The sequence below is a fragment of the Ambystoma mexicanum genome, chromosome 12 (assembly GCF_040938575.1).
Source record: "Ambystoma mexicanum isolate Mex_15411 chromosome 12, UKY_AmexF1_1, whole genome shotgun sequence".
NCBI lineage: Eukaryota > Metazoa > Chordata > Amphibia > Caudata > Ambystomatidae > Ambystoma > Ambystoma mexicanum.
Window position 1 is genome coordinate 292,530,646 of NC_090936.1, and position 24,957 is coordinate 292,555,602.

General features: G+C 43.1%; 1 protein-coding gene across 7 annotated transcripts in view; it reads right to left on the reverse strand.

The window, feature by feature from the left end:
- Positions 1-2,786: 2,786 nt before the first annotated feature.
- Positions 2,787-24,957, reverse strand: part of C2CD5 (C2 calcium dependent domain containing 5) — a 2,654,621-nt gene continuing 2,632,450 nt past the window's right edge. For all 7 annotated transcript variants that reach the window (XM_069628452.1, XM_069628454.1, XM_069628457.1 and 4 more), the window contains one exon: positions 2,787-4,119. In XM_069628452.1, coding sequence (XP_069484553.1) covers positions 3,991-4,119 — 129 coding nt within the window. In that variant the 3' untranslated portion in view covers positions 2,787-3,990. The remainder of the gene's footprint in view (positions 4,120-24,957) is intronic.

Genomic DNA, 24,957 nt, shown 5'->3' on the forward strand with positions numbered 1-24,957 from the left:
GACTCTTCACACTAACGTTCAGTAATGAATCTGCAGATGGCCAACATGGGAGGAGTTAAGGGGGTATCCCTATTGGCTGTAGGCAGTACGAACCAAAATTACTGTACTAGAGCACAAAAGTGACAGAACGTTTCGGTTAAGCTTAAACTGCTCTATGTTACCGAGGATTCCCAGCCTGACGACTGAGAATATTCACAGCATGTGAATCTATGAAAGATTCAATTCTGGAGAAGGTAATAGTTTGGGAAAGGGTACTAACCCATTTGCTCGCAGGCCCATTTATTCAAGGGCCATTTGCTCGAGTTCTTTTTACACATTTAAACGCAAAAGTAGATGGGTGTTAGGTTTAGGTATACATTAAGGTGGAGGGGGGGGAAAGGGGAGGCTTCCTCCCTGCTTTTTTTTGCTGTGAAAAGTGTACAAGAAAAAATATATTTGAGCAAATGGGCCTCAAACAAATTTCCTCGAACAAACATTGGCCAAGAGACAGGGCCAAGACCGGCCACAGGGTTGACAACTGTCCATGTCTTTGATATAGCCCAGAATCAAATCACTGGGCATGTTCAGATTGTAGCAGGGAGAGACCCACCGATATTGGGTTTCCTGACTAAACATACAGAACTAGGCCCCGTTAAATCGCAGCAAAGCCGGAAGGCTGGAAAGTAGAGTAAGGGCCCCGATAAAGTGCAAGGGCTTTGGGAGAAGGGTGTAGGAGGTTGCATAGGGGGCTAATTTGGTGGTTATTGGAGATGAGAGCAGGAGCAAGAAACCAGAAGAAACCACATAGACTGTGTCAGGAGGAGATAGGAGACTGCAGGAGAGACCCAGAAGTTGGAGAAATAGCCAGTTTTTGGGGGAGACCCACGCCAGGTTGTTGGTGAGAGAAACACCCAGGTTGTTGAGGAGGGAAAGACCAGTTTTTATTTATTTCTCATAATGTACAGACCTCTTTCCACCAAAGGGGCATCAAGGCACAGAATATATTCATTGAACACATAACTCCCGACTGTATCAAAGAGTACAATCGTGCTATTGCCTGGGAAACTGGAAGGTTTTCCTTTTTTTCCTGAATTCGAGAAATAGACGCCAATAGTTAGTGGCCCTGGTCTGGGCCCCATTGATTGTACTAGACAAGACTGTTGGCCTGCCAGATAAAGGCCAAACAGCTTTTCTTGTCACAGGTTAAAATCTCTGTTTTCTGAACATTTATCTGAAGACTATTCCCGTCAATCCAGATCTGAACCTGTTCCATGTAATTTTTGAAATCTTCTATTACTGAGTCCTCAGAATTACCTAAAAAATCAGCTTAGTCCACATAGATCTTTTTTTCATTCCTGCCCCACGAATTTGGTCAGCTAGCGCCTTCATGTAAAGGTTGAAAAGCAAAGAGCTGAGCGGGGAGATCTGAGTTTGTTGGTGGGAGATGGAAAAGGCCTCAGGTTGTTGGGTAAAGACCCAGACTACTGGTGAAAGGAAGGTCATAGAAGTTGCGGAGAGCAAGAGGCCCAGGGTGCGGGAAGAGCAAGAGACCCAGATTGCTGGAAAGAGAGGGACCCCAAGAGGTCAAGGATATTGAGACCTAGAAGCTGAAGCAGGAAATCATCATTGGTTCTAGAAGAGTTTCAGAAAACGGAGGTAAGGAGTTAAGGAAGATGAAGGGAGGGAATAAAGAAAGAGGTGGACAGAGTCAAGGAGGTAGAAACAAGATGAGCCCCAGGGGACGTGGGGAGAGACGTCAAGGAGGGGGCGGTTAGAAAATTAAATAGGTGCTGAAAAAGAGAGCCATTGAAGAGGTAGCAAAAAAGTAGGTACTTGTGGCATTTCCCAGAGAGGAAATTGAGGAAGAGGTGGTGAGAAGAAGGTGAGGTAGTGAAGAGGACATGGAGATGAAGAAGTGAAGGAAGAGTTGAGGAGAGTGATCAGATGGGAGAGGTAAAGGAAATAATTAATCTGAGAGAAGGAGGAAGAAATGAAGATTAGGGAGAGAATACAAGACCAGGAGGAAGAGGAGGGGTCTGAAAAACAGGAGGAATGGCAGAAGAATGAGCACAAGGTGAAGTGTGGAGGAGGTACTGGAGAAGCATAAAGGCAAGTATAAGAGGAGGCCACCCCAGGAAATAGCTTGCAGTTGGAGGTTAAAGAGGAGAAACAGTTTAAGATGAGAGTTCATAGAAAAGAGACCTCCAGTGAGGAAGGTGGTGAGAGGCCTAGAAAGTACTTGGCAAAAACCTTAAGATGGCCTGTCTTCATGTGGCTATGGGTCTTGGTCTAATGTGAGCTCCAAAGTGACACAAATGACAGAACAACCATCTGGCTGCAGTACAGAGTTGAGACCTGGGATGAAGAGTTCTCTCCACTGTTCCTTTGCTGCATAAATACATTGCCAAGAGGCTACAAATACCAGAGACTTTGCTTAAGCATTGAGTTGGCATGATCTCAAGAGACTTTTGTTCTTGGGGGCTTTTATGCTTTATTTAGACACTGAGCACTTACCAACGTATTTGGGCTTTGTTTGTTAAAGCTGCTAGTAAGGACCAGGAGCCACCCCTAACTATTACTGAGATTTCTTTGCTTTGGACATTTCTTGAATCTTTCCGGTAGAGACATTGATGTATGTTTTGGGCACACATATTCTGACCATGACTGAGCTTCTTTTGTGCTCATTCTTCGCACCTATGGGTACTGCTTTAAGTTGCCCTTGTAGAACAAACCCTAATAAATAATGTTTAGAAAACCTCTTCCATGTTCTTTGTTTACTTCGTGACAGTCCAAAAATCGAATGCACGTTTTCTTAATTTACATTTTTATTATACAATGATACATTTGACAACAATAACTATGAACAATAAGTAGGCTTTTTGCATTTGGCAAGACACAAAGATGTCAGTGCTTTTTTGTAGCAGGTATATGCATTTACATTCAATTTCTGAATGCAATCAAATTTGTTTTTAGACCAAACAAATCAAAATTCCTGAATGTAATTACCTTTAATTCCAAAAATACATATTCTATCTAGTCTATAAGTGATTTGTTAAGTAATCACAATCCAATTTGAGTTTGGTTTTAAATGAATATATATCTATACACAGTATTTACAAAAGGCAGCCTGCTTAAAAACATATTTTATCACTTTTCCCCGTCTTTTCATGACGTTTTCAGACATACAGTACATAACATTACCAGTTAATATAAACTCAAATCTAACTTTTAAATAAACATTGTAAGATGAAATAAGTTTATAATTGCATGTGCAGTTTTGATGGAACATTTGTTAAAAAATGATTTGAACAGTACAATTAATTATTTCCACTAGCTAGTCAATAAATATGCTACATAATATACAATGTCCAGTACTAGGCAATGTATGGCACACATACCCAGGATACTTGGTTTCCAGAAACGTCTTGTTCCCCCACTAAACATTGATAAACATTTGCAGAAAAATGACATTCTCACTGTGGGTCATTGGGTACAGCCACAAACATGTACCTTTTTTGTTTGAATGTCATAAACGAAAGTGCTTTTGTTTTCTGCATTAAGTTCCAGTTTTTCCACTCAAGAATTAAAATAAGCATGCACCAGATGACCGCAAAGCCCTTTAAAGTTGCAAGGACGCTCACCCCAGTTCTCAAACAATTGGCACTTTTAATAGGTGGGGTAGAAGTGGTTGAGGCGCTGCTTCGATCACAAGTTCTGTCGAATGCTGTCAAGGTTCACTTGTATTTCACAACAATGTTTTAAGTGTGCTCAGGTTAAACAAAGAGAAATCATTAAACAAGCATGGAATATCACTTGTCCATCAAATGGAAATTCTGATTGGTAATGGATGGATGTTAATGTAAGATATAATTGCAAGTAGTATCCCTCTCGATTGTCTCATATTTTACATCACATCGACCTTTATGGCATAGAACAATATCAAAGGAAAATTAGGCATGACTTTATGTAATTCCAATATATTTATGAAATGTAAAGAAGGGGTTTCCGGCTTCAAGCCATGACTTCTCCATTAGTTGCTGGTTGAGTAGCAGATGCAGAGGGTTGAGTTGGTGCCACATCTATCTCCGATTCCCGTAAAAAGATCACAGCATCCCCGCTGACATTTATTAAACACTGAGCCTGCAAGATGAAAGCAGTCCATGAGTGGTCCAATAAAAGATGTATTTCATTTCCATTGATATTACCACATTATCTCAGCATTCTCCTTATAATAACTATGCCCTGAATCCAGCCATCTGACCCCATAACCATTCATTCTGCAACTCCATTCATCAGAACCTTAATTTTTGTTTTTGTTATAATAGCTTGTAATGCTGAGCCTTTACTGCATGGCATTCCTTTACCTTAGCCCTTGAGTTTCTAAGTCTAGTACTGAATAATTGATCATAGTATTGACTTAGTTCTTGTGTTGATCTCTTACTAGTCTGATCAGAATCATCAGATACCTTCTATGTGTGCTGCTCTCCTTTCCTTCTTTGTTGTAGTCTTCTTTTAATGCAAAATATAAACTTTCTAGAGCCAGGAGCAGTAAAATCGTATAACCTATGCTTTGATGCGAGACAGGTTCACTGACAAGACACATTTCAAATTCCATTGTCATTCCTCAGCCACTGGTAATCAAGATGTACAATGGACTCATTGTAAAGCACAGAGGAAGTTAGGAAAGCAGGCATGGTGCAACCTTGAGCATAACAAATCGGTGCAATACTGCTATGTCTGAGCCTTTAAGAGGGAGGCCTGTTGTTAAAGGGGACAGAACCTGATCACCAATGGTGATTTTGTGAAAAGAGGAACAGGCTTGGTGGGGTAGTGATTAGGGCATGGCACCTATTTGGCAACAAAGCTATAGCCTTGCCTGCACCTCTTATTGTGACGAGAATATGCCACAATATAAGGGATCTGGGTCAGCACACAAGATAAGGCTGATGGTCTCGCCGGAGAAGGGTGACAGAAAGCAATTTAAGGCCTGGCTTGAGGGTTGGATGGGGGCATATTTAAGAGAACAGTGTCTTTAAACCATGTCCTTACTCATGTTAAGTTAGTTGAAGGCTGATTAAAATAACATTAGATGCCTGTTTGTGGCTCAAATAAGGTATGTACTACTAGTGTATGTGAACCTTTTGTGGTTGGGTGACCTGACAAGTATTTCACTAGCGTGAATCAAACGTGCAGCTCCATGGTCTATTTGCTCGAATTTGATAATGTGACAACCATTACCTAGGCTTTCTAGGTAATTTTTCACCATAGATTATTTGATTCTTTGCACAGGAAACACTATAGGGCATGCCATTTGAAAACCATTTCATCAGTGCTGTGGAAGTCTTTGTTCCGAGGTAAACAGTAATGGGTGATGTTGGAGGGGAATTATTTAAACAATATAACATGCTCAGGCTTGTAAATGACACGCCAGGGCATTACCTGACCGGTAATGCCGCACTTCTCGGGTTATATTGCTATTAGTACCTGGCACGTTGTAACGGGGTACTAAACAGTGTAGTTTTCTCAACTTGAGAAAAACTAAAAAAACAGATGCCCGCCATGGAACAGGGAGAAGGGAAATACAGGTAGTCCCTTCTCCCTTTCCATAACGGCAATTTGAGAGTTGCAGGTGCGCCAGGAACACTACTGTTCCCGGTGCCAGGGAGGGACAAGGAAGCACAAGTGTAGTGCTATTAAAAATGTAATATCTTTGCTATTTGAAATGCATTCTGGGTGTAGTGGAGATTTTACTCCAAGCCTCTGTGAGGGCTTCATTTCAACATGAGTTCTGAATACTGCTGCATTAACTAGAAAAACAAGCCATGTTCAAGGATTGTTTTGAGTTTCTGACTGATAAATTTGCAGGAGCAGACAGCTCCCATGAGAAACAGAATGTGGTTACTTGTTGCGGTATTCTGTATGCATACCGGCTGGATGCTCGTGGAGTGCTATCAGCAAATTAACCTTCTGGAAAAGTACTGTCAAATTGGGGGCACCGGATTAGGGTGGAAGAGAGAGACACAAGCTTATGCTGGGCAGGAGAAGGTGTATGCATTTTGTCCGGTCCATTCCCGTTGTGAGGAATTCTCAGTGCCAACCTGGTCTGGGAAGCTGTCCAGTGAAGTTCTTGGCAGGGATGAAGTGGTGCACAACTATGCCAACGGTGATGCAACTTTTTTGCTAATTCTGCATTTTATTCTGTACGTTTGAGTTGATAAACGGCCATAATAGAGCCAGATTTATAATCTAATTGAGAGTGGCTAAATTCTAGCGTTCCAAGTGTACAATGCTCCCTATTTAGTGTATTGGGGGAAAAAACATAGTAATATATAGCCATCCGTGCACTTATTTTGGGAAAAGCAAAACAAATTGGTGTCACAAAGCAGCTGCTCTGTTCTGTTTAATTGCCCGACAGCCCGCTATCTGTGCTGGTGCCCTGAAACGCGAGATTTCAATTGCATGTGAATTGGTTTTTTTTCCCTTCTCTTCTTTGAATTAGGTGCTTGGTGTGAGGAAGGCATGGTATCAACAGTAAGACAGACACTAGTGACCACAGTTCAAGGGTGTTTATTGAATTTCAATTGAGGATTGCAAAACGCCTATCTAATCCTAAATCTAAAAATGGGGGCAAGCTACGACCATCAAATAATAATAACACAGTCCTAGTGGTGTCTTGTCAAAATAAAAGGGCCTATACTAATAAACCTATTGCCAATCCTTATCTCTAAATCCAAATGGTGTGGGAAACAATGTTATGCAAAAGAAAAGTGCTCAGGACATGATATGTCAGGATATTCAAGTCGTTGACTTCCCTTCCCCACATTTTCAACACGGGACAAGGTGGCACACTCAAGCTTAGCATTGTCTCTGGCTTCTCTAGCATGAGGGTGCAGTTCAAAACTCCAACATCATGGCTTTCTGTGCTAAAGTCTCTTGGTCATTCAAAGTCTCTTGTCCAGAGGGCTTGATGTAACATGACAAACATCGAAGTTCCCTTTTCTTCAGGATTTCACGTGTCCAAATTCTCACAATATTCACAGTTGAGTCTCCCTCACCTGGGCTAGGATCATGAATCCCCCTCCTTCTGGTTCAGACCATTTTTCACAATGTTCACAATTTGTTCTCCCTCATTCAGGCTCGGACCGTGGATCCCCCTCCTACGGGCACAGAGCCTTTATTCACAATGTTCACAATTCGATGTTGGCCCGTGGATCCCCCTCCTTTGGGGTCATACCCCTTGATGCAAAATGTTCAAAATTCGAGATCCTCGTTGGGGCTCAGACCGCGGATCCCCCTCCTTAGGGCTTAGACCCCTTGTTTCACAATTTAATCTCCCTCGTTCGGGCTCGGACTCACTTTATCTACTTTGTTATTAACTTTGTTTTACTGTATCAACATCGAAGACTTTCGAATGTGCGCTGGATCTTTGTTTGACCTGTCGCAGGACCATTTCGATTTACAATCCTTTGCCACTCTTTCACTTTCGTCAACGCTCAACTGGATAACTTGCAGAGACCTTTGATTGAGCACCCACCCGGTGCTGGACCACTCTGTCAAAGGTATCATATCTTGGTTTCAAAGTTCAATCACTCATCAGCAGATCAACTTTACCCCCATTGGTTATCACACGTGTTTCATTCAATATTTGTTCCAGCGCTCCCCATACAATGCTGCTGCTTGCAACCTTGGCTTCAACACAGACCGGTCTTGTATCGGTCTCCCCAAATCACTGGCTGTGTTGATTTCACTGACATTGCTTTGTTGTTGGAGCCAATGACAGTATCACAGCAGCTGTCGATTCTCCCCACCTTGATTATCGACGCGGGAGGGCCCTGGGTACCTCCGACACACAATGCAGGATTCCTCAGCCTGGTTTCCTTGTGTTACGCTTTCTATTCTCGAGGATTCGTGAAAGTAACAGTTCCTTGACGTGAGGAAAAGGTCAAGGGAACTTCCCTCCTTGCGTTCCCCTTCTGTTTCACCGTCTTTCTCCTCATGTTAAACTGGCATTGATTTATTTATTCATTTATTTATAGAGCGCTTTACACCAAGGCGCTGATCTTGGAACTGCTGTTTCCATGTGTGCTTTGCCTCACTCCAAGTGTGCTCCCGTGCTCTTGTTTACAGAAGGTCCTAGTGCTGAAAGGGAGTGAGTCGGTAGCTCTGAAGAGCAGGGGCTGGATCATTCCCCATGCTTACCGGAGGATGCACCAGAAAACTTTGCAGTTAGAAGCAGACATTTTACGTTTGAAAAAGGAATTTGCTGCAGAAAGACAAGCTTCTTTAATGCAACAGCTACAATAAAAGATTTGGAGTGACATGGCCTCTAGGTATCAGGAAATTGCAGGGACAGCAGCAATTAGAGTGGCCAAATATAAATATTTGAAAAAAGGGGCAATGTTAACAAGCACATAGTGGCTGCAGTGATTTCAACTGCTGGTGCTAATTGGAATCCAGGTTCTTGGAATGCTGATGTTTGGTGTTCCACTTCCAATGGTACGGATTCTAGCCCTGAAGTGAAGGCAGAATCTAAATTGAAACAGGATGGGAAGAATGTTAATGCTAACCAGATGACTAGACGCAGGACGGGTCCGCTTACACATAATCCAGGTGGAGGTGTTGTGGATTTAACCACACTAGAAGTTTACACTCAATGGAAGTGGGGGCAATTATAAGTCGTTTGAGGCAGAAGTCAGGTGAGCCCTTGCTTACCTGGATTGTGCGCATGCATGATGGCGGAGCTGGAGGCTTGTTAGTTTATTGGACTGATTCCCCACGCTTCTTGCCTTTGTCCACTGATACTAATATTCAAGAGGTGGTAGGAGCTTGGCTGCCACAAGATGCGAATGGGCAGGCCTCTCAGGTATATCTGTTGCACCTAGTAGCTCAGGGATGTAATCAAAAATATCCAATTACCACGGATTGGACCTCCGAGGAGAAGAGATGGTATACTTTGAAGGAGGCAGTTCAAAAGATCAGGGAACATGCTATGAAGGGAGCAGTTCATGTAGATGAGCGGCTGCATATGCGGGTGGTGGCACTGTCAGTGTAAACCAGGAATATGGTTATCAGAACTGCCCCACTTGCATATAAAAGTGTCATCATGACTTTGCTAGTAGGTATGATTGGCAAGCCCACTGATGAAGTGGTGGATGCAATACAGCAATTGTCAGATCTGGGTGAATGGGACAAAGGTGAGGACAAATCTTGAGAGAGGGAGGGACGCAGTGAGAGGAGAACAGAAGGCAGCAAACAAGATAACACAAATTCCCGGGTGTCCAGAAAGGACCATCTTTTAAAAGATGAAATGGATGGTATTGAAACCAGGGAAATATATGAGTTGTACAAAAAGAGAGGGCTTGCTGGGAAAGAATGCTATAAACAAGTCATGAGACAGGGGCTGTCTAAGCAGAAGAGAAACACTTTACCTTCAGTGCCTCCTGATGAGGAGCAGGGAGAAGAGTCCATGAGAATCCCTTCCTGGTACTGACCAACATATCCTAAATTGAGAAAAACAGTGTGTGCTATGTTGGAGGCTGAGTCTGGGTACACTAATTCTAAATTTGAATAGGATTATGGCCAAGTCCCGGCAGTGTCAACTCCCATAAAAGTTGATAGAGGACCTCATGTTAATGTTTACTTATTTTGGAGGCCTGGAAACACACAAGAGGTCCGAGCTTTGATTCATACCGGGGCGGAGGCCTCATTGATTCATGGAAATCCTTCAAGATTTAAGGCAGATACTTCACCATTACTAGACTGGGTGGAAAAGACACCCACAGTATAGACAGGAGTGGAAATGAAGATAGGCAATTTGAAAACACTGAAGTATCAAGTATTGATTGTCCCGATACCTGAATACATCATTAGATTTGATATTTTGGAAGTATTGACTTTAGAGGTAAAATGTATCAATTTGGGGTGAATGCATTCACTTGCATACCAGTTATTGTAGGCAAATTGAAGATCCCTCTGGTGCACGTGCCATTGACCACGAAGCGTGTGTCAATCAAACAAAACCGCATTCCCGGAGGGTATAAGGACATTTCAGACACCATTAAAGAATATGTAGAGGTAGGAGTATTGAGGCCTGTCTCTACTGCTTGGAACTCCACTGGCTCACGGTTGCTGCAAGGATCAATTTCCAATCCCTCTGCATCATCCATAAGGCTGTCTGGGGCTGGGGACCATGCTATCTACAACTTGCTCTCACTAAATATTCTCCCTCCAGATCTTAAAGTTCCTCTGGCATCAACTCAAGCGCTTCGCTAATCAGGGAGATGGTGGCCGATCTCTTTCCTCAGCAGGCTCACTCCTATGGAACAGCCTCCCTCTTCCTCTTTGTCTTGAGCCGGATCACCTCAAATTCCGGAAGCTCCACAAGACTTTCCTTTTCACCTCCTCTTACCTTCCTCCCTCCTCTGCTAAACCCCAAAGTTGCTGAGATTCGTGACAAGGGCTCTTATGTGTCCTCGTGGTTCCTGACCTCCCACACATGCCTTGAAAGACTTGTGTATAGGCGCGTTATAAATGCTATATCACACCATACTCAATCGCCTTCAGCCTTCATCCATTCCCAGCACTTGCCTTGGCATCCCCACTGGCCTATGCCACCACAGGTCTGCACTTATTTATTATCAGATGACCACTCCACATAAGCACTTACAGCTGCTCACTCCCGAGCACTTCCCTCTTGATACACCTAGCACTTACCCACCACACTCACTCAATCCCTTTTCTCTCTCTGCACTTGCACGTTCTGAATGCTCACAAGGACTAGTAGGTCCGCCTCTATCTTTCATTGCTTTATTTGATTTTCATTCCCATGTTCTCTCCCTGTTGCCTTGTGGGAGCTTTGAAACACAATTTAATTGATGTATAAGTGCCTTAAAAATGCACAATGTTTAAAAATAAAAACAATTCTATCTTGCCTCTTAAAAAAGGGGATGAAAGCTGGAGGATAACTGTGGACTATAGAGAGTTAACACCCCCCCCCCTTTAATTCCTGCAGTGCCAGATACTGTTACCTTGAACATACAGAAGTTTGAGGGAACCTGGTACACTATACCATATTTGGCAAATACATTTTTCACTGTGCCAATTGCCAAAGAGGGCCAGAGCAGTTCTCATTTTCTCGGGGTGGGCGTCAGTAAACCTTCCCAAAATTGTCTATGGGGAAATTGGATAGTCCAACCCTTGCCAGCTGGTGGCAGAACACTTAGACAAAATACCATGTACGCCTGACATACACATCTCACATTACATTGATGATATTCTGATTCAACTGTACTCACGTGCAAGGATGAGCGTAGTGTGCAAAATCAATTGGAAGCAATTATTGATGGATTGAAAAAGGAAGACTGGAATATTAACCCTAATAAAATTCAAGGGCCAGCTGAGACTGATATTTTTGGGAAATTCCATGGCACAATGGCCACCGAGGGATAGTGCCGAAAGCCAAACAAAAGATATTTGAATTTACCACTCCAGTGAACAGGACACACACTCAGCAGTTCATAGGGCTGTTTGTATTTTGGAGACAGCATATACCACATTTAGGGCAAATCTTGGCCCCACTTTACAAAGTGACACAAAAGAAGTTGAATTTCAGTGGGGGTAAAGAGCAGCAGAGAGCATTTGATTTGGCAAAGGACACAGTGCAGTGTGTGCTTGTTATGTGGCCTTTGAAATGAGCAGAAGTGGAGCTAAATGTATATGTACAAGAAAATTATGGCAACTGGAATCTCTGGCAGAAGCAAGACAATACCAGAGGCAGGTGATAAGTACACTCCATTTGAGAAGCAATTGCTAGCATGTTATTGGGCTCTCATTGATACAGAACAATTGACAGTGGGACATGATGTATTGATTAGACCCGAAATACCAACTGTGCAATGGGTGTTGAGCTCTCCTAGGACACACAGAATAGAACATGCTCAAGAGGCCAGTGTAATGAGAGTGAAACGCCTTTGACACGCTTGTTAACACTTACTGGCAGATGCAACCTAATTCAGTGTTACAACTAGGGCTTTGTATGCCCCTCGAACTGATAAGCGTTTCTTTCTTTCCCAGCGCCTGGCTCCTTCTCTTTGGCAGCGTTGGAGGTTGCCTCAGAGATGCGTGCAAGCCCCGGTCTCTACAATACAGACAAGTATCTTGCGTCACGTGACAAGTCACCTGATCTCTCTCGCGATGCGGGCCCACAGACTCCACCCTCTGCAGCATACATAAAACTAACGTAATGCATTACAGCGCTGCTTCTAATTGTAGCGTTACTTAGACCCTTTGATCTATGCATTGCTTTTCGACTACGCTACGTTATATAACGGACTTCCACTTGCTTGTTCCTTGAATTAATCGGACCGAACGTTGACAACCCAGAACTTTCTCACCGACTTCTTTTGCATTACATCTGTGCCTCGATCCAACCCACTGTTGCCGGACCCTAGCCTGTTTCTGGATTCTTATCATCTTCACGCTGCTTGTATCCCACTGCACGCAACAGTCGCATTCACACTAGGTAAGCTGATACTGAGTCTGCTGTATAAACGAGTGTTGCACTCTTAGTCACAGGTCAGCTATATTCTAACACTCAGGGTTCCCGAACTCTTGACCACACTCCAATGAACTATGTACCTTCCTGAGCTCTAATGAACTGTGTACCTTCCTGAGCTCCAAAGAACGGTGTACCCTTCTGCGCCTGTATTGTCACCTTGATTCTTCTGCAATAATCCCAATAAGATCATCCTACCAAGGACATCTGGACTACTCCACATGCACCAACCAACGCTTTGCTGCCACTGAACCAGCCCGTACCTAGTGTGTCCCTTGTGCTGCCAAGGGAATATTCCCTATACTAACATTCCCATTTGTTATTTTTCCCCATCGTTGTTTTCTGAATATCGACTACCTTTAAAACCCATTCATTCCTCATAAGCAATTACTGTATGTCATTCCTTGGGATGTTCTAGATACCTTACTCCCGGTGTTCAGTGGGTTAACTGTACTTCTTGTTTTTCCTAGGCTCAGACACCCTACACCTTAGACACCAACATTACTAGGTATACAGGACATGTTTAGGATATAATCTATATCTGTTCAACTCCACCAAGTGCTAACCTGTTTCTTGTACTTTCATTACAGCATTGGTGTGGCGGTGCGTGTGTTCCCTGCTCTTTTATGTGATCAACACCTCTGTCTGTCTAAATATTCAAACAGCAGAGGGGTGTATCGCAAAGAAGAGTTCCCTCATGTTGAGGAGGCCAGGTTCTGGCTGAATGGCTGGCTGATGAGTGGTTATCCAGAGAGGGTCATTCCATTGTCCAGGTCACTGGACTCGAGGTCTTCTTACCAACGCCGGGGCCAGCTCAGTGGTGAGTAACATTCAGCTACGGAAACCCTAGTGTACTGGGAAGTCATGCCAGGTGCCCTAGCTCCATACCATGCAACTCCAGAATCAGCAGAAGACTTGCAATCTCAGAAGGAAATCAGATTAGAACTCAGAGGTATAATAGGGTTGTAGGTTATCTGGTCGAAAACAAAAGGATCAAATGGTCGAAAAAAAAGGTATTTTTTTATGGGGGGGTTCCCCACCCAACCCCCGTTTTCCTTATTAAAAACATTTTTTTACCAACCCAAACAAATATATATATATATAAATAAATAAATAAATTCAACCTTTTTTTTTTACCATTTGACTGTCGATCAAATGGTCATTCGATCAAATGTTTTCGACCATTTGACTGGACAGCGTATAATAGTAATTGAAACCGGGATAGGAGTACAAATTCCCTCAGAACATATGGGATTGAAGGCCCCTATATCTGGATTAGCACTGAAGGGCATCCAAGTACTGGGTGGATTGATAGTTGCTGACTATCGAGGAGAAATTTAAGTCATGTTAATGAACAGTGGAGATCAAATATCACCTATCCAAGTAGGAGACAGGATAGCCCATTTTATTGTCATACCTGTTAAACTGTCCATGATCAGAAAGGGAGAGCCCCATACAGTGTTAACTACTCGAGGGAACAGTGGCTTTGGTTCATCAGACTGCATGGTACTGGGTGCAAAAGTGTGGGTAGAAAAGACCCGCAGATGTCAGAATCAGACAGAGACCAAGTAGTTTTAGTCATGGAGCCTGGCAAGGAAAATGGGACTAGGTTCCTGCTGACAAATTTTATTTAAGAGAATGATTATCAATACTGATACACTTTTTCAAGTTTGCTTTACAGATTCTATGCCTGGCTGGTGTAAGTTCAATTCTGAATGGTCTCCATTTGGTAGACTTAAAAAGACACACGGCAGAAGTGAATGCAAAATGCCATATTTGTGCAAACAACCAATTTGAAATCGACGAGGTTGGAGAATGAGATTCGTGGGTCACTTCATGCCAACGCTGACATACCAGCCCAAGCAGGCACTAAGAAACGGGTTTGCAAAGTATTGAGGATAAACCAAATACAAGCTGCCCAAACGGAAAACATATGGATCTATTTGGCTCGGGAAATTCTAAACATAACCTATTTTTGCTTATCAAATTCACATAATGCAATCAATATACTGACAATCTGTCTGGTAGCGGTGCCAACACCTGCTTCAACTTTGAGACACATTTTCAGCATTATGCACAGCGACTCTTCAGTGAAGGATAATGATATTCTTCAATTGTTTTCGGTTTATGAATATTTCAAGTTCTGTCAGGAGACCAATGAAAAACTGAGAAATTTTACAAAAGTCTTCACATATAACATTACTAAAGGAGATATCTGTTTTAACATGACTCGTCAGCCAGAAGAGGTCATCAAGTGTCAGCAACTGAATATAACTAAACAAATGATTTTGCAGAATAGAGCTGCTATTGATTACCGATCATTAAAACATAATTTAAGGAATAATACATTTGAAGGAATGTCCTGTTTCAATTTGAGTGACCATTTCCAGTCTGTGCAAAATCACATCCAATAATTGAAGGATTTGACAAAGCAGGTGACATCTTTTCATACTGGGAATTGGTGGGATTGGTTGTTTTCATGGATTCCAAATATTGGTGAAACCCTACGTTATGCTTTTGCTTGCCTTTTTATCATTTTGATTCCTTTTTGTTGTTGTTTTCAATGCATTTCTAGCCTAACTATAGTGCTTCGTCCGTTTCAGAAGCAGACTTTAGTGCCACTGAGTTAGAGTTGTCAAATGTCGAAGGGTGGAATGTAGTGCTATTAAAAAATGTAATATCTTTGCTATTTGAAATGCATTCTGGGTGTAGTGGACGTTTTACTCCAAGCCTCATTGAAGGATTCATTTCAGCCTGAGTTCTGAATACTGCCTGCATTCACTGGAAAATCAAGCCGTTTTCAAGGATTGTTTTGAGTTTCTGTCTGATAAAGTAGTTTGTCTGATAAATTGGGGGGTACCGGATTAGGCTGGCAGAGAGAGACACAAGCTTCTGCTGGGCTGAAGAAGGTAGATGCATCTTGTCCGGTCCGTTCCTGCTGTGAGGATTTCTCTGTGCCATCCTAATTCTGCATTTTATTCTGTAACGTTTGAGTTAATAAACAGCCATATAACAGCCAGTTTTATAATGTGACAGTGAGTAAATTCTTGCGTTCCAAGTTTACAAGGCTTTCCTATTTAGTGTATTGGGGAGAAAACTAAGTAATATATAGACATCTGCACACTTATTTTGTGAAAAGCAAAACAGGAGGTAAGTGGCATGGGTGCGGGGGGCCCTAAATATGCGGAAAGGTTGGGTGGAGCCAAGAGGACGTGGGGCGCAGGGGAGCGCACTTACCTGATTCCCGATGAGGGAAGATGACGGCCTCCCGCTCTGAGGAGACTTGGAAAAGGGTCTATACCGTGTGGTAAAGAAACTGCTCTGAACCTCCTCATTGACTGGGGGACCACCACCCTCCCTCATCGGTGATTAAGAATATTTAGCTGTTTTCTTTGCTGCCTGATACTTGGTCATCTGAGGTTTGATTGCATATGGCCAGCTTTAAAATAGAGAACAACAGCCTAATGTGGGGTCCTCTTCTTAGCAGCTGTAGTAGGTCTAAGAATCATTATCATCTTGCATTGAAGTTATCATATCCTGCCCAAGGTTGTGCATACCAAGTCTAGGCTAACCACTCCACCAGGTCATCCCAATGCCAGAATGTGGTTATGAATAGAGAGCAAGATATGGTTGAGATCAGTTATGTACTATGGAGCTAACAGCATTTGTACAATAGAGACTAGTGTACGTGAGTGGATCACCTTATCTCAGTGAGTTAATGTAGAGTTGATCTTCCCTGAGTGGATTCCTGCCTCTGTCACTCCTACGCAGGCCTACTCCTCTTTTGAATGCCTCGTCTGCAGGCTCTCTCTCTCTCCCCGAGCCATTCCCTTACTGTGGCTACTATCTATCGGCCACCTGGTCAGATCTCCTCCTTCCTCTCTGAGCGGGCAAACCTCTTCTCCTCACTCCTGGCCTCGACCACTCAACAACTCCTTCTCAGGGATTTCAACATCCACCTTAATGCCTCCTGTCCTTCCTCTGTACTCTTTTGCGACCTCTGCGACTCTCTCTCACTCACTATTCTCCCCTCTGGCCCGACTCACTCTGCAGGGCACACCCTGGATGTTCTGACCTTTCCCTTTCTGTTCCTCTCTCCTGGAGTGATCACGGTCTCCTCTCCTGCCACGTAAGCCTCTCTACCCCTCAGGCCAAGCCATTTCCATCATTGCCACCCACCTTCTTGGTCATCCAGCCGATGAAGCGCGTGACAACTGAGTTTTTCACCGCCACCTTCTCACCCCCCTCTCTCCCTTTGGCTGACTCTCATTCTGACACAGCCCTCTCCACGCTCCACTCTATCTCTGATACTCTTGATATCCTTGCCCCTGTTATGAGAATCCGCCTGAAGCCCAAAGCCAAGTGCAACTCCTGGTACGATTCAGACCTTGTCACCCTAAAACGCAAGTGCAGGGTGATCGGGAGGAAATGGCGTGCTTCATGTACATCCTCTGACAAACTGGCCTGCCGCATGCTGCAAAGGCAATACCGTCTCTCTGTCCTAACCAAGAAGAGAGCTCATATCCAAGCCCGCGTCTCTGCGGCATCTAACAACTCAGCTGAACTCTTTAAAATCTGCAAGGAACTGGCCAATCCTGCCACAGTCTCTACCTCTCCCGTCCCTTCCCAGTCCCTCTGCACGGCACTGGCCTCTCATTTCGTCTCTAAAACGCAGGACATCCTGTCCTCACTCTCCTCCTATCCCCTCCCCTCCCCTCCGCTACTCCCTGCTCATCCTCTGGATCTTCTGCAACCCCCCCACCTCCCTCCTTCTCTTCCTTTCCCCTTTTCTCTGCAGATGAGGTTTCTAGACAAGTCCGATCTATGAAAGTCTCATCAAAACAGGCTCACCCCTGTTCCTCCAAAACTATCAAGGACCACATCGACTCCCTGGCTCTTGCCCTGGCTGATTTCTGCAACCACTCCTTCGCCACTGGAGTCTTCCCATCCCCCTGAAGCACTCCCTTGTGCATCCTCTTCTTAAGAAACCCTCTTCTGACTCCTCATGCCCGGCTAATTATCACACAATCTCCATCACTCCCTGCCTGGGCAACCTCCTGGAGAAACTGGTCATCTCCCAGCTTAACCTCCACACTGAATCTGTTGGTTGTCTTCATGACCATCAGTCTGGCTTCAGAGCTGTCAGAAGCATGGAAACTGCTCTCCTGAACATCCGTGAAGACCTGCTCTCCAAGCTTGACTCTAACACCCCTTGTGTCCTCATCCTACTTGATCTCTCCTCTGCCTTTGACACTGTCAACCATGTCATCCTGCTCAACCGTCTCCGTGATAACCTGGGTATCACTGGTCAGGCTCTGGCGTGGATTACTTCTTTCCTCTCTGACCGACCCTCCCAGGTCCAACTTGGGTCCTTCCTCTCCACTATCCTTTTCTCTACCTGTGGTGTTCCCCAGGGGTCCAACCTCTCTCCCTGGCTGTTCAACCAATCCTGACACTCCTTGCCCACCGAAATTGCCGCTCTCTGCCCCAACTTTCTGTGCTATGCGGATGACACCCAGCTCATTTTCAGGCTACCCTCGGCCGCCCCCTCTCCTTCCCTCATTTCTGTCTGTCTGCTATCCAGGAGTGGTGTGCCGCCAATGACCTCCGCCTTAATGCCAGTAAGACTGAGATTCCCCTCATCGGCACACCCGCTCTCTCTTTTCCTGTTGCTCTCTAGCCGGCCTCTCTTGGTCCTTTCCCGCTCCCACCTACAAGGCCAAAAACCTCGAGGTCATCTTCGACTCCACACTCTCCTCCTCTCCTCACACCTCTGATGTCTCCAAGAAGTCACACTACCAGCTGCACCGCCTCATTGGCATTCTGCCTTTCCTCTTTTTCCTCCAGAAGCTCACTGTCTCCAGAGCTCTGGACTATTAGTCTCTCTAGGCTGGACTATTGCAACAGCCTATTTCTAAATCTGCCTGCTTCTACTCTCCGCCCTCTGCAACTCAATGAGAACAGGACTACGAGACTTGTCCTTGACCTCAAGCCCAGGGATCGTATCTCAACACTCAAGGCCTTCTGGGGTCTGGGGCCTCAATAGCTCCAACTCGCTCTTCCCAAATATCTTCCTTCTAGAGCTCTTCGCTCATCTGCCTTCAACTCCCTCAGAGTCAGCCGCTTTTCCAAGCAACACGTCGCTGGTAGATCTCTTTCCTTGGCTGGTGCCTCCCTCTGGAACAGCCTCCCTACCTCCCTTAAACTTGAGGAGAACCAGCTCAGGTTTCGGAAACACCTCAAAACCTTTCTCTTTGCCTCTTCGTTCTCTCCTCCTCTCCTCTGCTAACTTCCTGGCTGAAACTGATACTGCACTGGCTACCTGGACTCTTCCTGGCCCAGGTCCCTCTCCCGCCAGCGTCACACACCTGCACTGCCCACCTGGCTACCCATGCACTTGAGGACTATTCTGTATCCCTACAGTCCCTCTACCAGACCTCGATAGCCGATGTCTGCACTTACCCATGCACTTGCTGGCTGTTACTTATTCTTATTATATATTCCCATGTACTGCACTTTCCCTTCCTCCCTTCCCACGCACTTGCGCAATCTGATTGACACCTTGCCTAGTAGGATCGTTGTCCGTCCCTTTTGTTCCCCTCCCTTGCCTCGGCACACCCTGAAACACTTGTGTATTGGTGTGTTATAAATGCCATATCATATCATATCTAATTGGATAATTGGTGAACAGGCTTCGCTAATGAATCAACCAGCTTATAAGTAAATGGCAGTGCACTCACAGTGCGTTTAGGCAGGTAGGTAATATCAAACTTAAGTGAAGTTGTACCTATGTTAGTGATGAAAGCTATGTGACTTCCAAAAACTTGTAAGAGGTGGTATAGTTTTCATAGTAAGATATATTTGCATATCATTCCTATTAAGTGTTTGTGTTTATTTCTGCAACTGTTTCTTTGTACCACATTACTAACACATTCTCTGTATATCTTGACCATGTTTTTAAAATATTTTCTTTGATAAATATTGATGGTATCATAGGAATTCTAATCTCAAAATCCCAATTACTGTAAAGAAAATGTATTTTTTTCAATTGATGATTTGGAAACAATTATACAAAAAAGAAATTCAAAATGCTGATTAACCTAATTAATCAAGTATTATTCTGTTTAGTGTCAGAACAAGTTGCAAACATAACATTTAATAAAGCACATAAGCAAGAAATGTACTAGCAACTGATATATCATTAACATGTTCTCCTTTTAGATTTGGAGATATATATTAAAATCAAGCACATTCAGAGTAGAACCATTTGAAACCTACAGAGGCAAATTCTATTCTACAAGCTACACATTGTCACTGAAACATTAAAGTAAAAATACATCCCAACAGGAAAATGTTTATGCACAAAAAGATATACACAAAGCAATTATCAAGGCAAATTTAAGACCAAAAAGTGGATTTATGGTACTCAAAACGAAAAGCAACAAGAAAGACCACCAAGATAAAGACCACCAAGATAAAGAACCTTTTATAAACAGTTGTTCTGCTCAGAGCAATAACATCTACAGAGTACTTCAAAAACACTGATATATACTGATTTTGGATAATATCCCTGTATAGTGACACAAATTGACACTAGTTTTCACAAGAGCACATACTCTTCAAAACATCTCATCACTAACCCACTTAAAGAATATAACAACCAGAAAAGAAGCAGGGCTTGAACCCAATGCATAATTATACAAGGTTTGTAGACTGAGCATGTGCCCATATTCCAATACAAAAAAACATATTTTATGCAGCAGCAAAGGTGTAAAAACAACCAAGGCAACAATGTATTAACTGTTGAAGTTAATTTGTAGCTTACTCACAATATGTGCATGTCACCAGTTGTATGTAGGTAGCACTAAGCGAGAGCTCCACATCATTATGAACACGCAAGTTCACTACTTCCTTCAGGTAATACCTTGGGGCAATTATATATATATAAGTAAAAGGATCCGGACACCGAAATTTGTAATAAAAGTATAAGTCTGTATTGGTGCCTTGCAAGCTGGCACAAAAGTTAAAAGGCCATCAAAATGTGGCACTCCCAAAGTGCATAATAAAAGTGCGCGTTGGGAACGTTAATGCGTTTCGCGGCTCTGCTCACCGCTTGATCACAACAACGAGTCCCCGTTCTACCCGTGAAATATAAACATGGTGCAGAGCAGTTTCACTGTAATGGAAGAAGGACTCCATCGGTAGGTGCACTCTCCATGCGGCAAAACCATGGTCGCCATCTTTGCCTGGAAGAACCAGACAAGTGATCATAGGAAATGGGAATGATAATCCCGACTAATCTGTTTAGGACAGTCCATGCCCTTGAAAAGTATTAATGAACTGTCAAGAGGTACCTTGTGTATATATTACACGGTTTAGCCACCAAACCCTGCCGACATTTGCGTGCGCACCCCGAGGGAGTCCTTCGAAGCTGAATATATGCTGAAAATGCATCACATAAATCTTTGCATTTAAATCATTTTCTTAGCAATTACAAAGGACAGTCAGAACTCAGTTGTTTTCCAAATATAGGTCCACTTTTTGGCATAGTGCACCAATCGTGAGATGGATTAGGTTTTTGTTTGTTAGGACTACTATGCTTGTGCATGAATTGAGTTTCTGCGCCCTTGGTTTGTTTAGAGTTTACTGAACATTCCTGCTTCTAGCGAAGGAGAGCGGACCACGGAACCGTGTTCCTATGCCTGCTACCTGGTAGGTCCCTAGCATGAAGTGCAAAGTACACAATGATGGCATTGTCCATTACGGACAGCATGATGCTTCAATACGATCATGCCTAGAGATCCTACATGCAAAGTACAAGGACTGCACAGCTAAAGTGCAAATGTTGTATTTCTAACATACGTTACATGATGTCATGCCTGAAAACCGATACACGGTTTAGAGCTAGAAATGTAGTCATACAATGAAATGCATTGATCCCTATAAAGTGCTTAGTGCAAAAGACATACAACAATGTACATCAATAGCTATAAAGTGCATAGGTCACCTTCAAGTACAAAGTATCGAAAGCATATATTAAAATGCATCAGTAGTATTAAAGTGCAAAGTGCACCAGGCATCACACTAAAGCATTCCTCTGTTGATTCTGATTCCGGCCCAGTGATCTCCTAAGCATACCGACTCGGCAAATATCACCACTGCTCTGCACCATATATCGAAAAACAAACTATGATTCAAAACCAGAATCAAGTTTAGCACGTGTGTAAACATCTAATCTAAAAGACAATCACCTGGTGAGTAAAAACTGCATATTACCAAGTTAAAAAACAATGTAGAAAACAATGTTAAAAACAATGTTAAAAAAGGGGGAGATTGAATACAATACTACCTCTGACATATATCACACAAATAAAAATGAGCATATTACAGTGTACTTTTGAAATCAACATCTAGGAATTAAAAATTAAATTGATTATCCCAGCTTTCCTCTACAACAAGGAAAGGAACAAAAAAGAAAAAAGAGAAAATGGAGAGAGAAAAAGAGAAAAGAAACAAAACGGGGGAGCATGAAAAAGAGAGAGAAAGAAAGAGGGGGGATTTGAACAGCTGTCAATCATTGGCCTAAGAATGTACAGAGTTCTTCGTCTATATTATGTCCATTTGGAAATTTGCTCTCGAAATCCAATATGCAACGAGTCTCTTTTTGTCTCAGGATTTTTTCTTTATCTCCTCCTCTAGGTCCTGTCTCGATTCAATGGATGCCAAAAAACCCAAAGCTTCCCATATTCTTGTCATGGCATTCTGCAAAATGTTTAGCCATCGGGTAATTGGCGTCACTGTTGATGATTGCCCGTACATGTTGTTGGATGCGTGTCTTTAGTTTGCATTTGGTGCTGCCGATGTACCATTTGTTACATGCACAGGTCAGCACATAGACAACGTATTCCTTTTCAGAAGTGATCTTCCCTGATATGAGAACCGGTTGGCTAGTGATGGGATGTTTGAAAGAGCCACAAGGTTTGGCATATTTGCAGATGTTACAGCGGGTACATTTAAAGAAGCCCTCTTTTTTATTGTTGGAAAGCCAACTCTTCTTGTTGCTATTCTCTTCTTGAGTCATATAGCTTTGTACCAAAACATCCCTTATCCATCGATTTCTCCTGAAAGTTATTTGTGGGCTACTCCAAAGGTTTCTATTGAGATCCTGATCCGCCGCCATGAGGATTCTCCAATGATTGTTCAGAATTCGCCTGATCTTTGGTGCCTGGGTATCAAAGGTTAAAATTAACAGGGTGCTGTCATTCTCGACGTTTCGTTTCTCGTTGTGCTTGGTTCCTGCTATGAGGCACAAACGTTCTTTAGCTCTGGCTTTGAGATATGCTCTCTCGATGACTCTTCTTGGGTATTGTTGTCTGGCAAACCCATGGGCTGTGATACTGCTCTCCGTGTCATAGGATTTTAAGGTACTGTTATTTCTCCTCAAGCGGATAAATTCTCCATAGGGAACGCTCCATATAAGATTTTTTGGGTGTCCACTATGTGCATGGAGCAGTGTGTTCGTCCCTGTGATCTTTCTATGAAGTTGACAGGTTACCTTACTGTCGACAATTCTCACATTTATGTCGAGAAAGGTAATCAGTGTGCGACTGTGTGTTTCCGTAAACCGCAGATTATTATCATTGAGATTTAGCCGGTTGACGAACTCCCATCCATCCTAGCTCTGTACCATTCCAGATTATGAAGAGATCATCAATGTATCTCAGCCAGAGAATAATGTTTTTTGTGTATTCTTGATTTGTGTCCGTCCAAACCTCCCGTTCTTCCCATGCACCCATTGTAAGATTTGCATAGGACAGTGCAAACGTTGTGCCCATAGCAGTTCCTTGCAACTGTTTGAAATATTCGTTATTGAAGAGAAAGTGTTGTTAGTCAGACATAAGTCCATCATGGAGAGTACCATTTGAGTATGTTCTAGATAATTGAGAGATCTGGTCTGTAGAAAATGTTGACACGCCTGCTTCCCATATTCGTGGCCAATAGACGTGTACAACGAAACCACATCCATACTGGCTAGTAGATATTCTTTCTCCCACGGAATGTCTTCGATTCTTGATAGGAAATCTGTCGTGTCTCTTAGGTATGATGGTAATACCGAGACAAATGGAAAAAGAACTTCATCAATATACTTTGACATATTTTCCAATGCCGAGCCTATCAAGCAGACAATAGGTCTTCATATTTTTATGGACCTTGGGGAGGAAATAAATAGTAGGTTTGATGGAATTAGTGGTCGATAGGAATTTGCGACTCTCACCAGATAGAAGGCCTTTTGATTCCCATTCTGTGAGGAGCGTACTGATTTTACTTTCCAGTTCTTTGATTGGATTGTTTTCAATTCTCATATAGCATTTGCTATCATTTAGCTGTTTGTAAGCTTCTCTTATGTAGTCCTTTCTGTTCTGTAGGACTATGTTCCGCCCCTTATCAGAAGGTTTGATAATGCAATTTTTGAATTCATGTAGCTCTTGTAGTGCCTGCCTATCTGTGAAAGAAAGGTTGTCGTTCCAAATTCTTTTCTGTTAATTTCTTCTTAGTTTTTTCAGATCTTCGATCACTAAACTTTGAAAAGCCTCAATGTTGTTCCCCCAAGTTGGCCACAGGATTGAACTTTGATTTGGCTTTCAATTGACTCTTCATCGTCCAATCTGTTTTAATGTCCAGTTCATTCAGGTCTATGGGTTCGCCTTGATCTCCTGCTGCTGTACCCTTTGCCAGGTCAACCAAATCTGTTAATGTACTTAGCTCTTTAATTTGAACCTCCGTCTAGCCCGTCTCTTTTTCTCTCGGGCGTCTTTTATACGTGTTCGTTGCAAAGAATTTCTTTAGTCGTATTTTAGGTATGTATTGGTCAAAGTCGATTCTCGTTTGCACATAATCGTTCTTCGCTTTGGGGCAGAAATTTAAACCCAGACTGAGTACCTTTGTCTGGTTTGGGGTGAGAACATGATCTGATAAGTTGATTATCCTCAGCCTTATGTCATCATCATCATTTGGTACTTCTACTTTCCAGAGCGCAGCGATCTGACCGGGGTATTGTTTGTTGCACTGCCTGCTCCTCTTCCCCCTCCTCGTGGTTTTCGGCCACCTCTGCCTTTCCCCCGAATTTGATTTCCACCTCTTTGTGGCTGTTTTTTTCTGCCGTCTTGGCGTAATAAATGCATTTCGTCTAAAAAATTCATGCAAACGTTGGGCTCATCGGTCTCGCTGCTTGTAAGATCAGATTCTGAGGTTGATGCCTTGTCACTCAATTGCCTTTCGTCTTCTTCAATAGATTGGGCTGACCTGGATAGAGATGCTTGTCTCATTTGATCAAATCTTTTGGCAAAAGTATAGACTCTTCCTATCTCATAATACTCTTTGTCTCGCAAGAACTTTCTCTGTCTCCTTTGCTTTATTTCCTCTTC